This window comes from Salminus brasiliensis, chromosome 6 (genome assembly GCF_030463535.1).
Source record: "Salminus brasiliensis chromosome 6, fSalBra1.hap2, whole genome shotgun sequence".
NCBI classification, from domain to species: domain Eukaryota; kingdom Metazoa; phylum Chordata; class Actinopteri; order Characiformes; family Bryconidae; genus Salminus; species Salminus brasiliensis.
The window spans coordinates 4145274-4170321 of record NC_132883.1 but is presented as its reverse complement, the minus strand read 5'-3'; the positions used below and the strand labels follow the sequence as shown (position 1 = coordinate 4170321).

Here is a 25048-nt window from a genome sequence, read left to right as displayed (position 1 = left end):
AGTGAGTAAAAGAGACAGGGAGTGAGCGAAGGAGAGCAACACAGAGTGAAGAGAGAGAGAGAGAGAGAGAGAGAGAGAGAGAGAGAGAGAGAGAGATGGTGAAACTTTGGCCAATAAAGGAAGGAAAACAGGAGAGAGAGACACGGATACGGAGTGTACCGGGGGGTGATGGGGGGGGGTGGGGGGGGGTGGGTGAGGAGAGTGGAAAGGAAAAGAAGAAGGAAGCAGAGAAAGCTCGGCCTCACGAAGAACGACAGATATGCAGAGGGAGGGAGAGACAGAAGAGAGGGATGCAGAATCTCTCTCTCGCTCACTTCACTCACTCACTCACTCACCAGCTCAGCACTCATTAATACATAGACAGAGACAGAGAGAGAGAGAGACACAGAGAGAGAGAGAGAGAGAGAGAGAGAGAGAGAGAGAGAGAGAGAGAGAGAGAGAGAGAGAGAGAGAGAGAGACACAGTAAGACAGACAGAGAGCGCGAGAGCACACGTTCACACAAACACTCACTACTCACTTGCTTAAAACTCCTGCTGTTAACCATATCCTTAAAATACACACAGATGCATGCGCACACACACACACACACACACACACACACACACACACACACACACACACACACACACACACACACTTCCTGTTGACCTTTCCAGCTATCATCTGCATGCACACACACACACACACACAGTTGCAGAGAACAGTTGCGTGTTTACGTCCTAATACACAAACACACCAATAGGAGCAATTCCAACTTAAGCAACTTCTCTAACTCCCCCCCAAACACACACACACACACACACACACACACACACACACACACACAGTCTTAGACAAATCACACAGCGTCTCTCGTCTCTCTGTGAGCTCCAGCATCATCTGGCCCCGATACAACTTCAGCGTGAAAATAAGCGGCCAAATAACGCCTGCTCTCGTACACCAGGTGTGAAGACTGAAGGCAGTAGAACTCAGCCCCCTCGCCTCTCGGTGGTTATTTTCGGTGGTCCAAAGAAAATAACCGACTTGACTGTCCATCAAAAAGTTCAGTACATCTAGTCTCAGCATCACACTTCACCCACAGAGGCACAGGAACCGTCCGATAGCTACTGCACGCCAAGCCCTGGCCTCAAGGACCCGGGATGCTGCTGGTCGCATCATCACTGGCCGGCCAGGCCGACCTGGGCACGTTCACTTGGTCTCTGAGGAGCCCCGCCTCACGACACAGGGGTCACGATACAGGGGTCACGATTCAACACACTGAACAATACAGAACAGTGGGATCTGAAGACAACAGCGTACAACACTGCCATCTAGTGGTCAGGGTTTAAAGACAACACTAAATGAACCACTGTCTGCTACAGTGATCCTGTGCTTGAAATATTACCATACGTCCAAATATTTGTGGACACCCCTTCTAATGAATGCATTCAGCTACTTTAGGTTGCACCCATTGCTGACATAAATGTGCAAATGAACACACACACACAGCTTTTCTATTCCCTGTAGAGAAGAAGTGCTGCCAATAGAATAGGACTCTCTGGAGCAGATAAACAATATGAACCTATTGGCACCATGCTGCCATGGCAGGCGTAGGCTAGAGGGGGGTATAAAGCCCCCCAGCATTGAGCTGTGGAGCAGTGGAAGAACTGTGCTCTCTGGAGTGATGTTGGTGGTGGTGGTGGTGCTCCATCCAGTACTTTTGGGATGAGTTGGCGATCATCCAACATCCTGACTTCACTAATGCTCTTTGAGAAAGAGGCGATAGCTGGTTGCGCTCATGTGAAAGGAGCCATATGTCATATGTCCTTACCCTACCAGTGTCGGGAGCATAGGGGAAAGTACTAAAATTAGAGATGGAGGTGGATTCTTTGATTTTTTTCCTATCCAAAGTCTTGATTGTAACAAGTGACCTATGAAAACAAAAAAAACACAACCCACGCTTTTCACTACTCTCAGCACAGCCACGTTAGTGTTCCTGGAACACCACAACCTCACACTTCTATTTATGTAACGGTAGCACTTACTCATCTCTAACAAAAGAACAATCCAACTGTAGAAACACTTGAGATCTCTACAGACGCAGGAGATTAAAAAACTCCCTTCTGACAGAGCCAGCGAGACGCTGAATGGAATAATGACAGCTCTGACGAGTCAGACACACAACAAAGACACCACGCTTCCCCTGAACCAGCTCCGGCAGCCTGCTGCTACACTCAACTGAAACTGGAACATGTAGCATTAGCCACACACACACACACACACACTAACACTCACTCTCACACACTCACTCTCACACACTCACTCTCACACACTCACTCTCACGCCAGCCGTCCTTCAGAACATGGCATGAAGACAGCATGATTTCATGGTTTATTTTAAAGGCATGTTTTGTGTGTGTGTGTGTGTGTGTGTGTGTGTGTGTGTGTGTGTGTGTGTGTGTGTGGGAGGCTGGGGAATTGTTCAGGATGGTTCCCACACTCAGAGACAAATAAGAGTGAAGAGTGTGTATGTGTGTGTGTTTGTGTGTTTGTGTGTGTGTAACCTATTAAAAGATGTCCAGTACTGAAGGCTGTTTGTTGGTGTCTCTGTGTGTGTGTTTGTGTAACCTGTAAAGCACCAGGTCCTTGGTGCTGTTGTCCATCTGTGTGAGAAAGTGTGTGTGTGTTTGAGAGAGAGAGTGTGTGGACAGTAATAAATACTGTAAAATATTATTTAAATAAATACATATATAAATACAAAACAAATATGTCCAAAAGTTTGTGGACACCCCTTCTAATGAGGTGACATAGATGTGCAAATGCATTTTCCCCCTAGCACTGATAGCAATGCTAGAAATCGTGCCCTCTCGGACTCAGGCTGCTGATGGCGAAGCAGCGTGGCTTGGGGTTCGAACCCACAACCCCCCGGGGGCCATAGTGGTAGCGCATTTGGCTTCAGTTCTATAGAATGGAAGAGGCCTGGTCTGACTGGCTTAAGGCTAAGCTAATTACCAGTTAAATAATCACTTCTGGGAAGGCGTAGTGATTTCTTAGTCTGCCACTAGTAATAACTATTTCTCTATTGATTCATCTGTTGACTATTTTATTGATTAGACGATTAATGTAAATGGTTAATATTTCAACACTGAAAAACTTTATCATTGTGTAATGCAGCGTTTCTCCACCCTGCTCCTGGAAGCACCCTGCCCTGCACAATTTAGCAGATCCCCTACTTTAACTCACCCCCTGCGGCCCTGGGTGGGCTTGTTAATGAGCTGATTAGTTGAATCAGGTGTGTTAGGAGCGGGGGATACAAAAAGTAAACCAAAGGTTTACGTATTAAAGTGTAAATCTATAGGTAGGGCTGTGCGATATGATAAAAATAATATATCACAATATTTAAAGAATTGTTTTGTGATACACAATATTTATGACAGTAAATGTAATCACAGACTATAAACATCCGTAGCGACAGATTCTTATAATCTACTGTTCAGATCCTTTCCTGTACTGAATACAGTGATTTATACTCAACATCTGCTGCTCTTTGTCTAATTACCCCAGTCTAATTACACTGTTAGCACTAACGGTCTTCACCATGTGCTTAGAAAAGCTTATTGTCTTTCACGATAACAAAATTTATCACAATATGAGAAAATATCGTCATATTGCCCAGCTCTGACTGTAGGTTTGATATAGGCAGCAGCATATGATGACACAGTATATGACGACACTGAGCGTTTTAGTGCATAATTATTAATAACTAATGATTATTAATATCCATCAACAGCCCAAGGAGGGAGGGAGGGAGTCAAATTGAGAGAGAGAGAGAGAGAGAGAGAGAGAGAGAGAGAGACCTGTGAGCAGGTCTCCGTTGCTGTAGGCTTTTCCTCGGCCCTCTTCGTCACTCGGCACGGCCGACACCTGCTTCGCCGAGGTGCAGCCCATCCTCACTCTCTCCACACACAAACCATCCCACCTGAGAGAGAGAGAGAGAGAGAGAGAGAGAGAGAGAGAGAGAGAGAGAGAGAGAGAGCAAGCAAGAGAGAGGGTTAGACACAGAGATCCAAAAAGATCAGACTTAAAGGGGCAATACGTAAAACCACTCACACAGCATTTACAAGCTAAAGCACATTAGCAGAATGCTACGATGCTCACAAGTAACGTTAGCTGACGCTCTTATCCATTCATGGGTTCGTGTAACAGAGGTGGGCCAATGTGGTGTTAAGAGTCTTGCCCAAGGACTCTTACAGGTGTAGCACAGCATAGTCACCAGACCGGGAATCGAACCCCAGTCTCCCAGGGAGGCAGGTAGCGGCGGTATCTGTTAGCGCCACATCAATTTCACAAGGCCTTTACAGCAGCTGGCCCTTTGGATTTTATGTTGGGAGAACATGACAGAAGCATGGAGATCTTAATGTAGCATCCATCCCCGCCCTCAAACGGCATCGGAGATCGGCCGTTCGTACCGAAAGCCCAGGCGTATCGGCCCAAGCACACTGACCAGTCTCTAGTCTGAGTGGTCTAGGGCTCAGCTAGTTATCAGTGAAGTGCCATTAGGGTCTTCAGGGAAGGTAACATGATTTCTGAGAACCACAAAATACAAGACTGTACTGTTTTGTTTGTAAGTGTTATTGAACAGAATCACCATGCTTTGTATTACGACCTGGAAACGAGAAAGAAAAAGGGAGCGCTTCCACTGGTTAGGCCTTCAGGAGATGAGCTGAAGGCTAAACTACCAAAACAACTATAAAGTCACACTGCAAATCAACCAGTCAGGTTATAGTCAGGCCTTCTGGACGTTCCCTATAAGTTACTGACTGAGTAGCGGTGCCCAAACCAGGTTTCATTCAGTAAGAAATGGAGAACAGCAGTGGTAGCTATGTGCCAGGTCTCTTTACTGAAGGAGTCACTGTAAAACTCCTACAGGTTCAAACACACAGCCATATGTGTCACCAGCTTCAAATAAAATGTACTGAATGTGTTCCACAAGCTCCAAATCTTTCTACTTAGTCTACTACAGCCAACAAACGGCTATATATGCATTAGCATTTGCTTAGTTTTATCATAACAGGAATTAGCATTACTGTAAAGAAGGGATTTTCCTCTGTTGTTCTGTTTTCTAGAGGTTAGACTTATGTATCCTTTCTTGGAGGCCTGGTTCTAACCACCAATAGATCTACACCTGCTAAACAGTTGCTTCTACTGCTCCCGCTGCCCCGCCAACCATTAAAGTAGCTCATCCACAAGCACCGTTTTGCCTGGCTAACTACTTCAAGTGCACCCACTGAATTGCTGACAAAGGATCCATCCATCTTGATGAAATCTCTAATGAAAGGCATTGCTTATAGAATGGGATACTCTGGAGCAGCTGCACATGAGCTTAAGGTCATCATGCCCCGTGTCAAGAGGGGCACTGGGTTGTGGAGGACCAGAACTGCCGGAACACCACTGATCTAGAACTAATCCCCCACCCAACATCAGCACAACATGATTTCGCTGACACTCATATGGCTGAATGCAATCAAGAGGGTCACAGCAATGTACCAACATCTAGTGTAATCTGGCTTTCCCAGATAATTAGAGGCCGATACTGCAGCAGTTCTTTGTTTTTGGCCTGGATTTCAGAAGATGAGCATGCTGGATCAGCAGGTGCCTACAAAATATGGGCCAGATTGCTTATACAGATAATAGTGTGGTCCTGCCCACTGCAGGAGAACCTGGCGGCACTAGGCACTATATTTGCCTCCGTCAGTACGTATGCTCTTACCATTTTGTGGAGGGGAACCAACACCAGAACGTCCTCACCCAGAGAAATGGCTCAGTTATGAAGCTCTGATGGAGTGGACGCACTGGGTGCTTTGTGAGGCTCTAAGGTTAGCTCTTAGCCATCACAGGACATTCACATTAGAGCCTCCCCTCCACAAAAACCGCAGGTGGAGGTCCTTGTCTTCTTTGGATATGGCACTGGGGTGGCATGGCTAGCTACTTTAGGATCAGCGTCCACAGCAGCAGCCTTGAATACGATACGACCATAAGCCACCTGATACCAAATAACCTATACCAAATTCTACACAAATTCTACACCTCTTCAAGGTGGGCGTGGCCAAACCAGGTGAGTTCAGCAACTACTCTCCACAACTACTGTCTCAAGCCACCATGCCCAGCGCCAGCCGGTAGATAGTGGGGTACAAGGCCCTCAGCACCTCCGGGGTGGGTTTGAGTGGCATTTCTGATCTATAATCAATCATTCATTATCAGTACCGGACTTCACTAATGCTCTCATGGCTGAATGCCATCAAATTCTTACAGCAATGTTCCAAAATCTAGTGTAAATCTAGTGTCTTTGCAAAAAAGAAGAGGCTGTTACTGCAGAAAAGGGAAAAACAACGCCTTGATTTCAGCAGCTCTGGACGAGCCGGTGTCTACAGATGTTTGGACGTCTAGTGTATTTGGTGGTCTTTATTAAGGTGGAGCCTGGTGATGTGGCTTAGGGGGTTTGTAACTCTCACGGTGCACTAGATCTTACAGAGAAACACACATCAACCATTTCACGTGTGAAAAAACGTGACCACGCATGAAAGACATGTGATGTGTTTTATCACATGTGGTTTTTGACCATTCATTTCACAGTGCTGCGCCAAATTCAGGCCGCAGAACCAACTGTGCTTCAACTATATAGAACCATGACAAGTCAAAGAGTGGTTCTTTGCCTGGTTAAAAGGTTTCTAGAAAACTAACAAAAAATTAGAGGGTTCCACCATTAAAAGGGTCTCAGCACGATACAGAACCCCCCTTTGCTTAGTGTAAAACATTGGACAAAAGTATTGGGACACATGCTTATTCATTATTTCTTCTGAAATCAAGGGTTTAACCAGCTTTTGTTGGGTTATCTGTCTTTACTGTCCAGGGAGAAAGGCTTTATACTAGAGTTTGGAGGAGCATTGCTGTGAGGATTTGATAGCATACAGCGACAACAGCTTTAATGAGGTCAGGATGTTGGATGGATGATCACCACCCCCCGTCTCATCATCCCCAACTCCCCAGCTCATCACAAAAGTATAAGATGGAGCACCACCACCACCACCACCATCATTCCAGAGAACACAGTTCTTCCACTGCTCCACAGCTGTTAAATGCTGGGGGGCTTAATATTCCTCTAGCCCACGCCTGGCATTAGGCAGTTGTTAGCTACGTTAGCCTCTTGGCTAGTAAAAACCTGGACACTACACGTGTCTCGGCTGACCGGGCACTCCTGGGCTGAGTGGAAAACTGCGTAATCTTCACCAAACCATTCCTTTAAGAAGGAGGAAAGCTGTATACAGCCATATGGAGTGACGTGGGTCGGAGTGAGAGCGGCCAGCAGCTACTGAACTCCACTCCACATCACTGTCACTGCAGACAAACACAGCGAGGATGAGTCTAACCAGAGCGCTACATGCTCCCCATCAGAACTTCAGCCTAATAATCCCCACACAACTGATTCCCAATCCACTAACCTCAGAGCCACAGGCCTCGCAGCATGGCCTAGTAAGGATCTACTAAGATACAGCAAGACATTTAGAGACTATAGTACTGTAAATGTACCTCAAATGAAGTCATATGTAAAAGTTTGGGCACCCTTGACCATGGACCAAACGAATTGTTAAACCTTCAGCCGTAAGACGTTGGATTTGCATGGTATTGTGGGAACTGTAGTGGATTTTGGAGTATTGCTAGTATCGCTATTGTGGTCTTGTTCCCCTCCTGCTCCTCCATCTCTCGCTCTTCGACGCTCTTTGCAGTGAAACGACAGAAAACAAACAAGCGTTTCTGATATTCTGGCCTTTCTCCAATCTTATTTCCACTCATGGACAAGGATTGGACGAGGACAGTGAATCAGTGATGATGGACAATTCTAGGGTGTGGTGCGCTACCTTTTACACACTATAAGCCGACAACCTCAAGGGGGCGCTATACCACACTAGGTCAAACAGACGGTCACTTGAATGACTGTCCGAATAACGAATAGAGTTTTTTTTAGTACTGAACTAGGAGGTCCAAACAGTGGTGTGAACAGAACTGGAACGTTTCCGAATCCCTAAGGCATCTTATGATATTCCAACATCACTGCCGATAGGAAATTTAAATCCTAAAAGTATTTGGACGCTATGCTGCGCAGCCCTGCAGCGAACAAAGAGGAAAACAAATGCTATGGAGCATCAAACACTCCGCTGACCCGCCGCCGCCTCCTCCCCCAATCACCTCCAGTCGTTTGAAGTTGACAGCAGGCCAGTGTTTACCACGGGAGACGCTAGCATCAGGACAAAGCACCAGGTGTGCAAGGCAAGTGTGTGTATGTGTGTGTGCATGCGTGCAGGTGCACGTGTGTCCACCCACAGGCCGAGCCATCGTCTCCGGTCAGTCTTAGGTAAACACTATTTATCTTTCAAGGTTGCAGCAGTGGCTCACTCTCACTTGCTCTTCCACTCTTATTCACTCTCTCTCTCTCTCTCTCTCTCTCTCTCTCTCACACACACACACATCTTAGCCAGGGAGAGATATTAAAGCCTGAGGAGGTCCTGCTGAGGTCAGGAGAAGGTGGATAGACACACACACACACACTTAGCTTTTATTCTTTTACGCTCAGCTTTTACTTGTTGGTGTACTTGTCAGTACTGTGAGAGACACACACACACACACACACACACACACACACACACACACACACACACACACACACGTTTCTCAGCTCCACATGCAGGATTTTATTAGAGAGAGCCGACAGCGTGGGAGGACTGCAACTAAACACCGCAGGCAGTGAAAACGTCAGCCTGCTGGTGCCCGCATGTAAGCAACAGAGCAAGTGGCACTGCCCTGCCAGGAGTAACTCTACACCCTCTCATACTTGGCACACAACCGGGCAGGGGCAGTAGAATGTTCCAGGGGTAAAGTGGGGCAAGCACTGTTTCCCTGGGGCAGGAGACGCAGTAGCATCAACAGAACTGCCCAGTGGGCCTACGTAGGCACCAGAACAGCATGGTGGGGCAAGTGTGACACCAGAAAGAGTAGTAGAATGCCACTGGGATGTTTCTCAAAGGGCAGCAGAAGGTTCTGATGGGCAGTAGAGACATGTAGAATGTTGACATGGAGTAGCATGGTTAATGAGAGGGGGCAACAGATCATTGCCCCACCGCTGTTGCCATATGGCAGCTTTTAGTTTTTAGGCATAGTACAATTTCCTGGTGGGGCAGCAGGTGCAGAACACCTAGGTAGGCTGACATGGGATAACCGTGATGGTGCAATGCTCTGGCGGGGCAGCGGGCCCTGCGCACCAATGCTCTGGCGGGGCAGCGGGCCCTGCGCACCAATGCTCTGGCGGGGCAGCGGGCCCTGCGCACCAATGCTCTGGCGGAGCAGCGGGCCCTGCGCACCAATGCTCTGGCGGGGGGAATTTTCTGGGATACAGGTGTGAATGTGTGTGTGTGTGTGTGTGTGTGTGTGTGTGTGTGTGTGTGTGTGTGTGTGTGTGTGTCTACGTGTGAGAGAGACATGATTAGGGAATTGTGGGTCATGTCAGAGAGCTGCAGCTGCAAAGCCATCAGTGCCACAAACCGGAGCCGTCTGCCCCACTCAGTACACACACACACACACACACACACACACACACACACACACACACAGTGTGAGTATCTGTTCACGCTCCTAAAGCCAGAACATAAACACGGAGCTCTCAGACGTCTGCAATACTTCTCTTACGCAGCTGGCATGCTGACGTTTGTAAAGTGTGTGAGCTTGTGTGTGTGTGTGTGTGTGTGTGTGTGTGTGTGTGTGTGTGTACAGAGTGGGTGTACTGGCGGGGTCATTAATACAGAGGTCATGTGACTGACACAGGACTGTCACACACAGACAGATGTGGAAGTGTGTTAATGGGACGCCGCTTAAGCTGTTGGGTAAGACCCTGCCACTACCCCCATACACACACAGACACACACACACACACACAGACACACACACACACACACACACACACACACACACACACACACACACACACACACACACACACTCTCTCTCAACATAATGCCCACAAACGAGGGAAGTGCAATAATCTGAACCTGAGCATGAAATGATTAATGATGGACCAACAGGATGCTCCAAAAAGTTCGGGACATTTTCCTCCTGCTCCTCTAAAATCACCAGAATTACCAGAACTAAAGAGCGAGAGTGAAAGAGAAAGCGAGAGAGAGAGAAAGAACGAGAGAGCGAGAGCGCTCAAATCGTGCCGTCATAACATTTACTCTACACAGCAGTGGCTCAAGCACCCCCACCCCCACATTAAACACTTTATCAAGTAGACAATCCTGCACGATCTGCCAACACACACACACACACACACACACACTTAACAGAACAACACACACTCTTACGTAAGTGCACACTTTGAGATATAAACACAGCAGTCAAAACGTCTCACTGCAGCGTATTGTTCCTTGTGTGCGTGTCTCCACTACTGATCTCTCTCTCTCTCTCTCTCTATTTCATTCTCAACCAGTTTCCTATGTCACTCGCTCATTTTGCCACCCAGCCTCCTTCACAGTCTTCCTTATTCCTTTTTCAGCTCCCTTTTTGACACTCTGAGTTAGTCTCTCTCTCTCTCTCTCTCTCTCTCTCTCTCTCTCTCTCTCTCTCTTCCCTTCACGTCCTCTCACTCAGTCTCTCTCGCGCTCTCTCTCCGTGTTGAAGTGGTTGGGGGAGGTGGATGGATGGTGGAGGATGTGGAAAAACAGCTCTGCTCTTCAGGACAGAAACTCTTGCATACTCTGTATGAGAGGATGAGGGAGGAGGTTTTCTCACACACACACACACACACACACACACACACACACACACACACACACACACACACACACACACAGAATAATCTGTAACTGGATTTCAGCGGGCCGGGAACACCCGAGGTGGTTTAACAAGGCTAACTCCGAACATGCATTTCACTCCTGTGTGTGATTGGCTGTGACTGTGACTGACAGGTTGACCCTCCAATAGGAACACTGAATCACACGCAGAAGAAGCCGAACCGAGAGACAGTGGAGAACAGCATCAGTGGACAGTGGGGCGGCTAACTGAGGACAAGAGCGGATAAAAATAGAAAGAGTCAGAGAGACTGATGAGAGGGCAGTATTCCTGTGGGGCAGTAGAACATTTCTGTTGGGCAATGGGGGTAATAAAAATGTTCCTATGGGGCAGTGAGAACAGAAGAAGGTTTCTGTGGGGCAGCAGAATGTTCTTGTGGGGCACTGGGGCAGTAGAATGTTCCACTGGGGCAGTGGGAACAGCAGAATGATCCTGTGTGGCAATAGGGCAAGTAGTAGATCCTGTAGTAGAATATTCCTGTGGGGCAGCAGGAACAGGAGAATGGTACTGTGGGGCAGTAGAACTGTTACTGTGGGACAGTGGGGGCAAAAACATCAGTGGAATGTTCCAGTGATGCAGCAGAAATGCTTCTGCCGGGCAGTGCGGATAGCGTAATGCTCCCATGGGGCCATCATTACGTTCTTTTGGGATAGCGGGAATAGCAGAACGTTCCTGCGGGGCGGGTGGAAGAGCGGAACGCTCGTCATGGGGCGGTGGGAAGAGCAGGGGCGCTGGGAAGAGCAGGGGCGCTCGTTATGGGGCGGTGGGAGGAGTGGAACGCTCTTGTGGGGCGGTGGGAAGAGCAGAATGCTCCTGTGGGGCCATAGGGGCAGTGCAATGTTTTTCGGGATAAGGGGGAACAGCATAACGTTCCTGTGGGGCAGTGGAGCAAGCGGAACGCTCGTTATGGGGCGGTGGGAAGAGCAGGACGCTCCCATGGGGCGGTGGGAACAGCAGGACGCTCCCATGGGGCGGTGGGAACAGCAGGACGCTCCCATGGGGCGGTGGGAACAGCAGGACGCTCCCATGGGGCGGTGGGTACAGCAAAACGCTCCTATGGGGCGGTGGGTACAGCAAAACGCTCCTGTGGGGCGGTGGGTACAGCAAAACGCTCCTATGGGGCGGTGGGAACAGCAAAACGCTCCTGTGGGGCGGTGGGAACAGCAAAACGCTCCTGTGGGGTCATAGGGGCAGCGTAACGTTCCATTGGGACAGTGGGAACAGCTCAACGTTCCCACGGGGCGGCAGAAGGTTCTAGTAAAGCAAAAGGATTATTTTTACCAATAATTTGATCAATAATTATCAGATGTATTGATTTGTGAACTGCTTACTGCCCCAGCCATACATGCTACTGTGCTAAACTGCCTGTCAGTGTGTGTGTGAGAGAGAGTGTGTGTGTTACAGAGCACTGAACTTGGCTCTGTGTGTTAGATTAGCACACTTGGCGCTGCTTGTTTATGTGTGTAACCACTGAGATGGGCTCAGCCTGTGTGTGTTTGTGTGTGTGTGTGTGTCTAGCTCTTTATTCTTGACCTCAGGCAGCAGCACAGCAACTGACTCATGCAACCACTGCTCCAGCCTGCCCGAACTTTCCGAGCGTGTTACTGTGTGTGTGTGTGTGTGTGTATATATATATATATATATATATATATATATATATATATATATATATATATATATATATATATATATATATATATATATATATATGTATATATATATATATAAAAAAGACATAATCAGATCATCTCCGATATTTCCATGTGACCGGAAGTGACAGTGGGTCCTGTCTGTTTACGGATGCTTTGATAAGGAGAATGGAAGTGAATGGACTGCAGTGATTAGGTGCTGGAAACAATGCGCTCAGAGTCGATACCTTCACAACACAATGCAGGTTAACGTTCCTGCGCCTGTTTCCTGAGTCTGAGTATTAGTAATGACTACAGTCTACTTCTCTTTCCAATAACCACACACCCACGCACCCACACACACATACACACACACAGACAGGCAGGCAGGCAGGCAGGCAGGCAGCTCTCCCTCTTACCAGTAAAAGATAAGCATTTGCACTCCGTAGCTGACGGAACAAACCCCAGTATCTCCAAAAGAAGTGAAAGATCTGTCACAGACACTGGGTCACAGTCCTGCTGAACAAAAAAAAGCTCAAACAATAGGGGAAGTTCCACTGAAGCTCTGCTGCAGCACCGTGTGTGTGTGTGTGTGTGTGTGTGTGTGTGTGTGTCATTCGAGGTGATCTATCAGCTTGGAGCTCAAGCTGCAGCAGCAATCCTAAGCTCTGATGCGAACTAAATTGAACTTCTCCTTAAAAGTGTACAGAGCTTTAAAACTTGCATTTTTTTTATTTAACTCCAACTCGCTGCCAAAATGCCCCCCAGCTCTGCAGACCCCCTGGCAGAAATGGAAACGGTCGCAAAAATCCTTAACATGCAACTGCAATACTGGAAAAAGTAATGGTCTTATCTCACCCTTAAGCTCTTAGACCAGAGCAGACATGACATTAAAACTACCTGTCCAATATACACACACACACACACACACACACACACACACACACACACACACACTGCCAAAACAGCACTGACCCATCCAAGCAAGGACTTCAAGACCTCTGAAGGTGTGCTGTGGTATCTGGCACCATGATGGATCCTTTAAGTCTTATAAGTTGTGAGGTGGGGCCTCCATGAATCGCATTAATGAGCTTTGGACGCCCATGAACAAAGGTTTTTCATCCTAGGAGCACTTTTGGGAGGTGCTATCCACTGTTTACTGGGAACACTCCCACAAGACCTGCATGACGTTCTGAAGAAGTGCTTGCCCAGTTTTCCTGCTTTCAACACATTAGCAGCAGGAGCGCTCCCGGGGGCCAGAGGGAGCAGCGGGTGCGCTCCCAGGGGCCAGAGGGGGCAAGGGAAACTCTCCTGGGAGCCAGAGGGAGCAGCGGGAACACTCCTGCTGGCAAGAGGGAGCAGGGGAAACCCTCCTGGGAGCCAGAAGGAGCAGCGGGAACGCCTCTTTGGGCCAGAGGGAGCAGCGCGAACGCCTCTTCGGGCCAGAGGGAGCAGCGGGAAGGCTCCTGCGGGCCAGAGGGAGCAGCGGGAAGGCTCCTGCGGGCCAGAGGGAGCAGCGGGAAGGCCTCTTCAGGCCAGAGGGAGCAGCGGGAAGGCTCCTGCGGGCCAGAGGGAGCAGCGGGAATGCCTCTTCGGGCCAGAGGGAGCAGCGGGAATGCCTCTTCGGGCCAGAGGGAGCAGCGGGAAGGCTCCTATGGGAGTAGGGCAACACTTCTACGAGGCAGTCTGGTCCTGCTTAATAGCACTGAACATTTCAAACAGATGCCAGCCTCATCCTCACTGAAAGACTCTGTACGGTGCATGATTGTCTGTTCAGTCTGTTACTCAACCGAACATTCATTAGGAATCATTAGGACATTTCCTGATTACTAATTTAATTGTTACAGACTTACTAACTTTGTTTACATTCACCAAGACGCTGCTGCAGAGCTTCGCTGTAAAATGCCTTTTATTTTTAAACTCAGGAGAGCAGCTGAGCTGCAGGGCGAAAGGGTCAGACATGCTGCCGCACTGACCAGAGATATCAGAGTGATGTTCCACATCAAAACAACAAGAGCCCCGTCTGTATTTTAGTCATTCTCTTGCTCAGAAACACACACAACACAAAGCACACACCTTCAGCATGACTTCACCCTACAGGAACAAAACGTATGACACATTCACATCAAGGCCACATCAGGACTCGACCAAAACCACAGAGGAGCAAAGAAGAGAGCACTGAAGCTACAAAACACAAACAACACAACCAACCAAATAACAGTACAATCTTTTAACCCCTCCAACTCCTCTACTCTCATACGCCAGGGTGAACATTACTTTCATAGTAGTTACTGGACAGTTTACAGCAGTTCAATATAAATTAAAAAGTCTTAAAATGTATATCTGATTGATAAGCTGTGGATTTAATGAGACGAAGATCTGAAAACAAATGTAACTGATGCACACGAGGCAAAGGAAGGCTACAGGAAGAAGCCAAGAGTTTTCAGCTTGTGGTTTCTACAGTGTAGACTGTTATTAAGCAACAGCACTTCAGGGGAACCGTCAAGGTCATGAGGAGATCTGGATGACAAACTCTCAAAGAGAACTGCTCATATGCTGGTAAGATGATGGGAAGGCAAATGAAAACCTGCCAGGTACCTGCATGAAAGAGTCAAGAGGGTGACTCACCACTTTCAACAAACCAACTTCAACTGAGGCAGTAAAATGTTCCTTTGGGGCAGTAGAAACAGTTGAATGGTCTGGGGGGGCTGTTCCCACTGCCCCACGGGAGAGATCGGCTGTTCCCACTGCCCCACGGGAGAGATTGGCTGTTCCCACTGCCCCACGGGAGAGATCGTAGTCCAATAGTCCAACGGTCTGTTGCCCCACCGCCTCCCACGGGAGCAGTCGGCCGTTCCCCCACCGCCCCACCACGGGAGCGGTTGGCCACCCCACCACGGGAGAGATTGGCCATTCTCCCACTGCCCCGCGCACGAGCAGTCGGCTGTTCCCCCACTGTCCCACCACGGAAGAGGTCAGCCGTTCCCCCACTGTCCCACCACGGGAGCAGTCGGCTGTTCCCCCCCACCAATGACTTGCCTAAAGCTGCCAGAAACGTCACACCTCTGAGAAGTTCCCACTGCCCCACGGGAGAGATCTGCTGGGCTGCTTCGTCCCCCCCCACTGCCCCACTGGAGCAGTCTGCTGGGCTGTCCCCTCACTACCCCCACACAAGCAGTCGACTGTTCCCCCACTGCCAATGACTTGCCTAAAGCTGCCAGAAGCGTCACACCTCTGAGAAGTCCTTGAATTAGGAGAGCCTGAGCAGGAAAAGCACAAAACTGTGCAGGAATCCAGCCTTCCAGATTCCTGTTTATGCCAACAGTCCAGTTTTCTCCCTCTTCGGAGCAACGAGTCACGACGTCCTGCAGGACGCAGTGGACTAACAAGTTAACTTTTAAATGCAGAACAAAGAGAGAAAGAAAGTTTCCCTACCTAACTACGGTCCTCCACTGCAAAATCCACAAGCTGAAGTCTCGGCACTTCGACACCTGAACGGCTAGACCTACAGTACAGCTTTCGGAGGCTTCCCTGCAGCTGTAGGAGGGTGTGGTGGAGGCTGATACGAAACAATCAAGGTTCTGCTGGTGCTGCAGGCCATGGGTGTCAGTTATGTAACTGTACCAACCCGGTTCAACAACAGTTAACAGACAAAAAAAAAAAAAAAACACAACACTGCAAAGGCAACCACAAGCAGGACAATCTCAAACAGGAGTGAAAGTATAACTCTCTTCAACACTCTAACCTCTAAAGCACACAACATGTCCAGAAGTATACAGACACCCCTTCTAGGTGTACTGAAAATACACAGTTTGCACAATGTTCATACAGAAGCACTGCCAACAGAATGGGACGCTCTGGAGCTGCTACACCGGAGCCTAGTGCATGTCAAAATATCGCCCAAAAATATAGTGCATCATTAAAACGCCTATAAATCTCAATATCTAATATTTTTACCACTTTCCTCAGCCCTAATAACACAAGTGTATAACGTATGAAGGCCTCACCCACATGGCCATCTTCAAAGTCTTGGCTGATAGCATGACTTTAGAACTAGACTAGACTAGACACCTGTTTCTAGACATTACTGTTTCTTCAGGAATTAAGGAAGTACTGACCGCCTCTACTGTCCAGGGAAGAAGGCTTGCTACTTTCGGATTTTGGGACATTGCAGTTAGTATTTGACTGTTCCATTTACCGCAGAAGTCGGAGGTCAAATCTGGGAGTTAGACCCAGTTAGACCTTCCGATAATTGTGCACCATTTCAAAGCATTTCCAAAACACAGTTAGCTAAAGACTTCGGAGTTCACCACAACTGGTTTAAGGGTTTAACAACCCTTTACTGGGGTTTTATGGTGAATCTAATCAAAATATGTCCCAATTTGCATGGCCCAGGTTAGCATTGTTAGCACAGGCCTAGGATAGCGTTGATAGCAGCGCATTATACAGTATTTTTTGCATCCAAACACCATGGAAACACATCAAATCTGCCATCCCCGCCTAAGGTCACTGAGCCCAATGCCCAGCATCAACTAGAAGGGTACAAAGCCTCTGGCGCAGCGTCGTGAATATTTCTGAGATGAGCCGAAGTGGCAGAAGCAACCATCCAACATCAGAATCTGACCTCATGTAGCCTCCGCGCAGCAAACGTTCCAACATCTAGTGCAAAGGCCTACCCTGAAAAGTAGAGAGGCTAGACGAGCAGGTGTCTGCAGACTTTTGGACAGCTACTTTAAACCGCAAGCTGCTTTCCACAACTGATCAAACACAGTTATTCCGGGCAGCTCCACACAGACCATTCAATCAGAACTCCAATGGTCAATAGTCCAATGGTCAAGTGAAGCTCAGGCTATGGAGCGGGGTCTCCAGTGTGGGGACGGCGAGAGTGTCTCGAATAACGAGACAGTCACTTCCTCTCTGTGAAGCAAAACATTTGGTTCGGCCGTGCCGGGGATTCACCTGCTTTGCGCTTTGTGTGTGTGTGTGTGTGTGTGATCAATGAGATTGGCTCAGTTCCAAAACAACAATGCACTCAATCCAGACCTCTCAACTTCTTAGAATGAGCAGATAGAAACTCCAGAGTAAAAAGCAGTAACACGTATGGCTGGGCAATCTGATTACAGTTTATCGTATTGTAATTATTGTTATTGTGATTAACAATAAACCTTTGTGAGCCTATCGTGAATATCGTTATTTCTTATGAACACTGAGCAACTGTATATCAAGTCATGGAGTGTAATTGGACCAGTTTAACTGAATTTCATTCTGCAAATTCTGAGAATCAGCTCTAAGAATCTATCAAAATCATGTCAAAATATTGCAAAAAATATAGTGCATCATGCAAACGTCCATAAATCTCAATATCTGATATTTTTACCACTTTCGTCAGCCCTAATAACACAAGTGTATAAAGTATGAAGGCCTCACCCACATGGCCATCTTTAAAGTCTTAGAACTAGACTAGACTAGACACCTGTTCAATTACTGTTTCTTCCAGAATCAAGGATAGATTAAAATATTAAAATAAATACTTAAATAAGTACTAACTGTCTCTACTGTCCAGGGAAGAAGGCTTGCTACTAGATTGCAATGGAGCATTGCAGTGAGTATTTGATTGCATTGAGTGACAAGTGAGGTCAGGATGATCACCAGCCAACCTCATCCAATTGAATAGAGCACCACCACAGTTCTTCTCAATGCTGGGGGGCTTTATACCCCTCTAGCCCACACCTGGCCTTAGGCACCTGGCCAATAGGTTCATGTTGGTCTGCTCCAGAGAGTCCTATTCTAGTGGAAGTACTTCTCTACACGGACTAGACGAGCAGTGTGTGTGCATTTGCACATCTGTGCAACCTAAAGTAGCTGAATGCAGTCATTGAATGCATAGATGCATCATTCTGTTGACGGTTGAAGTGAGTGGTGAAGATCACCATCCTGGCCTTCAGAAAGAAGGTTGTAGATGCAGGAGTCTGGAAAGTTCTAATTTGGACCAACATGGCCAGATCAGGTCATCCTAGAAAGTTCAGCCCAAGAGCAAAGGCCACAAGATGGGCAAAGAAGTCTCCAACAGTCCTAAAATGTCATCAGGGTAGCAGGTACCCTTTCGCTGCCACAGTAGATGTCAATGCTGACAATCCAACTGATCCAATCTAACGGATACTAGAGCACTTACACAGCGGACCTCAGCAGCGTTTAGTCCACCCACAGTGCTTCCCTTCAACTGAGTCACATCAGTATCTAATGATCAGTTCCTTCCACAGCTGAGTCAGGTGTGCCAGAGCGGGAAAAACACAAACCTGAGCAGTGACGGTGTGATATAGGGCAGGAGTGGACCAAAAGCAGGTCTGTCCCATCATGCTGTCTGCCACAATGCTGGTGCACGTTCATTCATTCTTTACCGGGGTGTTCCTGCCTGCCCTCCGTTTCAGTTTCTACCACCATGGAGTCACCTGCATGTGCCACTGACTGGAAACAGAAGGCCTCACCCACACAGCCATCTTTAAAGCCTTGGCTGATGACACGACTTTAGAACTAGACTAGAGTTTTGTTTGCCATCATCACCAGGATCATACACTATATGGACAAAAGTATTGGGACACCAGCTCATTCGTTGTTTCGTCTGAAATCGAGGGATCTAAAAGAGAGCTGATCCTGCTTTTGTTGGAGGAACTGTCTTTACTGTCCAGGGACGAAGGCTTGGAGGAACACTGCTGTAAGGATTTGATTGCATTCAGTGAGGTCAGGTGAGGTCAGGATGATGGACGATCACCACACAAACTCATCTCCAACTTCCAGAAAATACAGTTCTTCCACTGCTCCATAGCTGAATGCTACATCTCTTTAATGCCATGGAAAATTAACCAATTACCTAATGAACTATCTAACTGTGACAGTGTCTGAAGAACCTTTAACCAGCGAAAGTTCATCAAGTGTAATTTTATTAAGGCTTTAAAAGGTTCTCTTTTTTATGATATAAAATACCTTGTAGAACAACAAGTGGTTCTTCTATAGCCTCGCTCAAATAACTCTTTGTGGCACCTTTATTTGTAGGAGTGTACAAACCACCTCATAACCATCATGGACTTGATGGTTGAACTCCCATCCCTGCTCTCTTTAGATAAGCTCTGCCTCGTCGTTGCCCTCCTACGGTGAATTTGAATACCGCTAACTAATGAGGCACATCTCATCTGTCTGTCTTCCATAAACCAGCTCATAACTCCCCTTGCTTTCTTAAAGGCACTGTTGTGCTACGTGGTATCGACCACAGGAGCACATGTTCCCGTTTCGGGTCCTGGTTCCTCTCAAGGTTTCTTCCTCTTGCTCTGAAGGTGTTTTTCCATGCCACAGTCATGCTTGCCTCGCTCAGTAGGTGTCAACTATAGACACACACATACATGGACAAAAGTATTGGGACACCAGTCCATTCATTCATTGTTCCCTTCTAAATCAAGGGTATTTTGAGAGCTTATCCTACTGTTGTTGAGCGTAATCGTACTGTACTGTCCAAGGAAGAAGGCTTTCTATCACATTGCTGTGAGGATTTGACTGCAATCAGCGACAAGAATGATAGTGAGCTCAGAATGTAAAGTATTGGATGGAGCACCATCACCATCATCATTATCATTATCATTGCAGAGAGCACAGTTCTTCCACTGCTCCTCAGCTCAATGCTGGGGGGCTTTATACTCCTCTAGCCCACGCCTGGCATTATTAGGCAGCATGGTGCCAACAGGTTCATGTTGATGTGCTCCCTCTGGAACGTCCTATTTAATTGGCAGTACTTCTCTACAGGGTCTAGACACGCTGTGTGTGTGCGGACATTTACACATCTGTGTCAGCAATGGGTGCAACTTAAATCAAGTAGCTGAATTAGAAGGGGTGTCCACAAACTTTTGGACATATAGTGTAGGTTAATATATGTTTATATTACACACCTAGTGTTGCAGTCAGTTTAAACCCAGTACTGATAACAGAGGCTGAAATGGGCCAAAACTGAGGCTGTATGAGGTGAGATTACTGATTCCACTAAATATTGATTATATTGATATTATATGAGCTAAATATAATGTTAATGGAAAAAATATAATATGGACTGTTAAACATGGTTACATATGGGTCAGGCTGACCTGGGAACATCACTGCTGGTCCTTACAGGGGAACATAACAGGAGGGTGAATGCCGTAACTCCTCTATTGCAGACCATCAGCAGGAGAGCCACTGGCCAGTATGGAGGTCATAGGGGGGATGATACACCTTCACTTGGCAACAACAGCCTACAGAAGTCAAACAGATCGCATTGTACTGCCCTAGTGCTTTCCGTGCGAGGCGTAGCCTACCTCATGCTTACCTCATCTACCAGCCGAGTCAGCAAAGTGAAAAATCACTGCAGTCACAGTGTCTCTCTCACTCTCTCTCTCTCTCTCTCTCTCTCTCTCTCTCCCCTTCAAACACACACACACACACACACAGTGTAATGGGGATCTAAAGAAGAACCCACACAACAATAACAGTCACAGTTCTTCCATCTCTCTCACACACACACACACACACACACACACACACACACACACACACACACACACACACACACCACAAAAATAACAATCAGTCTTTTTTACACACTCACACACACCACAACAATAACAGTCATGGGAACCTCCCACATAGAGGCTCCAGTAACTATGGAAACCCCGTCTCCCCGTGATGTCACCGTGACATTGCATCATAACTTGACGAGCCAAATTAGGTCGGCTCCTCCTAAAAACACAGAAGGCGCACGCACACACACACACAGGGAGATATAAAACATACAGATTATCAGAAGTGGAGAGGACAGGAAATGGAGGAGGATGAGGAGGAGAAGAGAGGAGGCCTAAACGACTATTAAGCCAACAGTGCTGCCTGTGTGTGTGTGTGTGTGTGTGTGTGTGTGTGTGAGTGAGTGTGTGTGTGTGTGTTTTCTCCTTACGTAAGAGGCAAATCATGCTCTAGTAGCCCACTACTACACACACATCCATCACGGCATGGCGAGACAGATGGAGACAAACCAATAAATGCAATAATCCACAGGATACAATCTGGATCTGAGCAGCATCTACATACACTACACATGTCCAAATGTCTGTGGACACCCCTTCTTTAAATGAATGTACGTTGCACCCATTGCTGACACAGATTTGCAAATGAACACACTCAGCTTGTCTAGTACCTGTAGAAAAGTACTGCCAATAGAATAGGACTCTCTGGAGCAGAAAACGATGATCCTATTGGCTCCATGCTGCCTAATAATGCCAGGCGTGGGCTATAGAGGGGTATAAAGCCCCCCAGCATTGAGGAGCTGTGGAGCAGTGGAAGAACTGTGTTCTCTGGGATGAAGGTGGTGGTGGTGGTGCTCCAACTATTAAGAGGAGTTGGGGAGATGGGAATGATGAGGTGGGGTGGTAATGATCATCATCCAACATCCTGACCTCACTGTTGTTCCTGTTGCTGAATGCAATCAAATCCTCACAGCAATGCTCCTCCAAAATCTAGCAGAAAGCTTTCTTCTTCCCTGGTCGTTAATCCCTGGATAAACTCCCCTACTCAGTATCCCAAAAGTACTGGATGGAGCACCACCACCTTCATCATTCCAGAGAGCACAGCTCTTCCACTGCTCCACAGCTCCTCAATGCTGGGGGGCTTCATACCCCTCTACTAGCCCACGCCTGGCATTATTAGGCAGCATGGTGCCAACAGGTTCTTCATGTTTATCTGACCCAGAGAGGGTCTACACATGCTGTGTGTGTGTGTGTGTGTGTGTCCAAACAAATTAAAGTGCTACAAAGGAATGCATTCATGAGAAGGGGTGTCCACAAACTTTTGGACATGATAATTATTGGCAAAAACACACTTACTGCCTGGCTTGGACTGGACTGGACAGCCAAATGCTAAATGTCTGCCTCGGATCATCACTGTAATAGCTAACGACATCCAGCACAAACTTGCCAACATGAACGCCTGCAGAGAATTCCCATCAGAGAATTCCTATCAGAGAATTCCTATCAGAGAATTCCTATCAGAGATTTCCCACCAGAGAATTCCTATCAGAGATTTCCCACCAGAGAATTCCTATCAGAGAATTCCCATCAGAGAATTCCTATCAGAGAATTCCTATCAGAGAATTCCCACCAGAGAATTCCTATCAGAGAATTCCCATCAGAGAATTCCTATCAGAGAATTCCCATCAGAGAATTCCTATCAGAGAATTCCTATCAGAGAATTCCCATCAGAGAATTCCCATCAGAGAATTCCCATCAGCATGAAAATCCAAGAGACAGCTCTCAGTCATTTGCATGTCTCACTAATAAACTCAGCATTTTCATAGCAGTCAAAAAAAGAGGGAGGCTTTGCTGCTGTTGCAGGGCGCTTGCAGGCTGCCTACAGGACCTGACTGAAACCCAAATACACCCCAGCATTCAGCCCAGTATTCCCACCTTAGCCCTTCGGATGTGCAGTCAGAGGAATGAGCCCTGGAGGGCTGAAGGGTTGCAGCAGCAGCAGCAGCAGCAGCAGCAGCAGCAGCAGCAGCAGCAGCCAGGCTGAAGCACAGCGGTGTCCAGCTGCGGAGACAGTGGGAGCATTGTATGCGCGCGCGCGCACACACACACACACACACACACAGTATGCACGCACGCCAACCCCAAGGGTCTTGTGTTTTGATTGCTTTCCCCTCCAGCTACGAGGCCTACTGACGACTGTGCAGCTCGTTTACACCACGCACGCGCACACACGTATGTATGCATACATACACACACACACACACACACACACACACACACACACCTCAGTGTAAAAAAAAAAAAAAAAAAACAGCACCCAGCAACAAACAACAGAAAGGCATTGGCTAGGAAAGGCAGGGTGGTCAGTGACCTCACAGATCAAAGAGATCATCAGCGCGAGGGACTCACTGGGCTCCTCTGGTTCCTCCGGCGGCTCTCCGGGGCTGTGTGTGCCGCTGTAGCCGGGCTGGACGTCCGCAGACTCGGCGGGCTGCTCCTCCTCACCGCCACCCCAGCGTTAACGCTGCTGCCGCTGCCTCTGCTGCTGCACTCCCGATTCGCCCGAAAACTGAAGCCATCTTACAGCCGAAGCAGCGGAGAGCCAATCACAAGCCGGTACGTGATGGAGGGGCGTGGTTATGGGATAAGAAACGCCCACTTTCCTCTACACCGTCTCTGTACATACATGACTATAATACACGGCTAAATATTGGCAATAGGAATAATTTAATAATGTAGGAAATTAATAATAATAATAATAAATAATAATAAGCAATAAAATGTTATGTAATGTGTTGATATTCATTTAAATATTTTAAATTAAAATATAAATGCATTTTCAACCAAGTATTTAAAACTTGAAGCTTTATTTATTAATTATTATTATTTATTAGCTTAATTTTATCATGACTTAATTTTTCATGTTTCTACAGACGTGCTAAAGAAAGATGCTGGCATGAAACATTTTTTTAAATATTAAATATTAATAATAATAAAAATAAAAATAAATAAGGATAGGTCTATTTCATAGGGTCGCTCCAGGCTTATATTAATGGATCGGGCATGGGCTACTTTCATCCTAATCCAGTTCACCACAGTGTTCAGAGCGCCATCTGGTGGCCTCATCCGGCTGCAGCAGCAGCAGTGCGGACGTTCTCAGAAGGTAAATAAAGGAGTTGAGGTTCTGCAGTGTGGAGCTATTTTACAGTGGAACCTGAAAACAGACCATAATATCTGACCCTTTATAAACCCAATGAATCTGTTTTACCAGCAGGAGAACCGCAGAACTTTATAAATAAATAAATAAATAAATAAATTTATTTATAAAGCTATGAAATTTGCATACCCGAGAGCTCAAATCTCTTGGGGTGCCCAAACTGTTACAGGTCTCCAAAAATGTCCAAACAGGATCGCTGGTTCGAATCCCAGGTCATGCTGCTTGCCATCAGCAGCCAGAGTCAGAGAGAGCACAGCTGCCCTCATCCTCATGCTGCTGTATCAGAGCTGCAGACCGGGCTACCTCACGATGCTTCATCAGCGGTAGTTGGAAAAGAGGCGATGGCTGGCTTTTTACGTGTGTCTGAGGAGAAATGTGCTAGTCTTCACCCTGGGGTGGAGCTCACATGAACGAGGACTGGCTTTCCAAATTGGGTAGAAAAACGGGGTCAAGTTAGAAATAAATGATATAAACTTTAAGCTTTTTGGGGATCAGTTCATCTACCGAGAGAAATCGACATAAATGTCCTCCAGTCAGGTTCGAGGTAAAGTGTGAACATACATAGACGTGTTTTACTGAGGAAACTGACATGATCGCTTCTCTGAAACACAGCAGTTTTCGACGGCCACAGTTTATGAGCTCATCACACAGCTGAACACAGGGAACTAGGATGGGTTACTGTCCGAAAAGAGTCAATAGACGGTGCAATATAACTGCCATGCTGTAAAAGAAGATACACATCACCTGCTGTGTGTTTGATAACCTACCGTAAGCTCCACTTTCCAATAATC

General features: G+C 47.2%; 1 protein-coding gene across 4 annotated transcripts in view; it reads right to left on the bottom strand.

The window, feature by feature from the left end:
• LOC140557173 (uncharacterized protein C1orf21 homolog) overlaps positions 1–23592 on the bottom strand; it is a 40483-nt gene extending 16891 nt beyond the window's left edge. Inside the window, exons 1-2 of one of the 4 annotated variants that reach the window (XM_072681369.1) lie at positions 23450–23592; positions 3837–3958 (exon numbers count right to left, since the gene is read on the bottom strand). In XM_072681369.1, the coding sequence (XP_072537470.1) occupies positions 3837–3927 (91 nt within the window). In that variant the 5' untranslated portion in view covers positions 3928–3958; positions 23450–23592. Of the gene's footprint in view, positions 1–3836; positions 3959–20629; positions 20737–21129; positions 21205–23449 lie in introns of those variants that run through there. The other 3 variants (XM_072681370.1, XM_072681371.1, XM_072681368.1) reach the window with 3 other exon arrangements.
• Positions 23593–25048: the final 1456 nt, after the last annotated feature.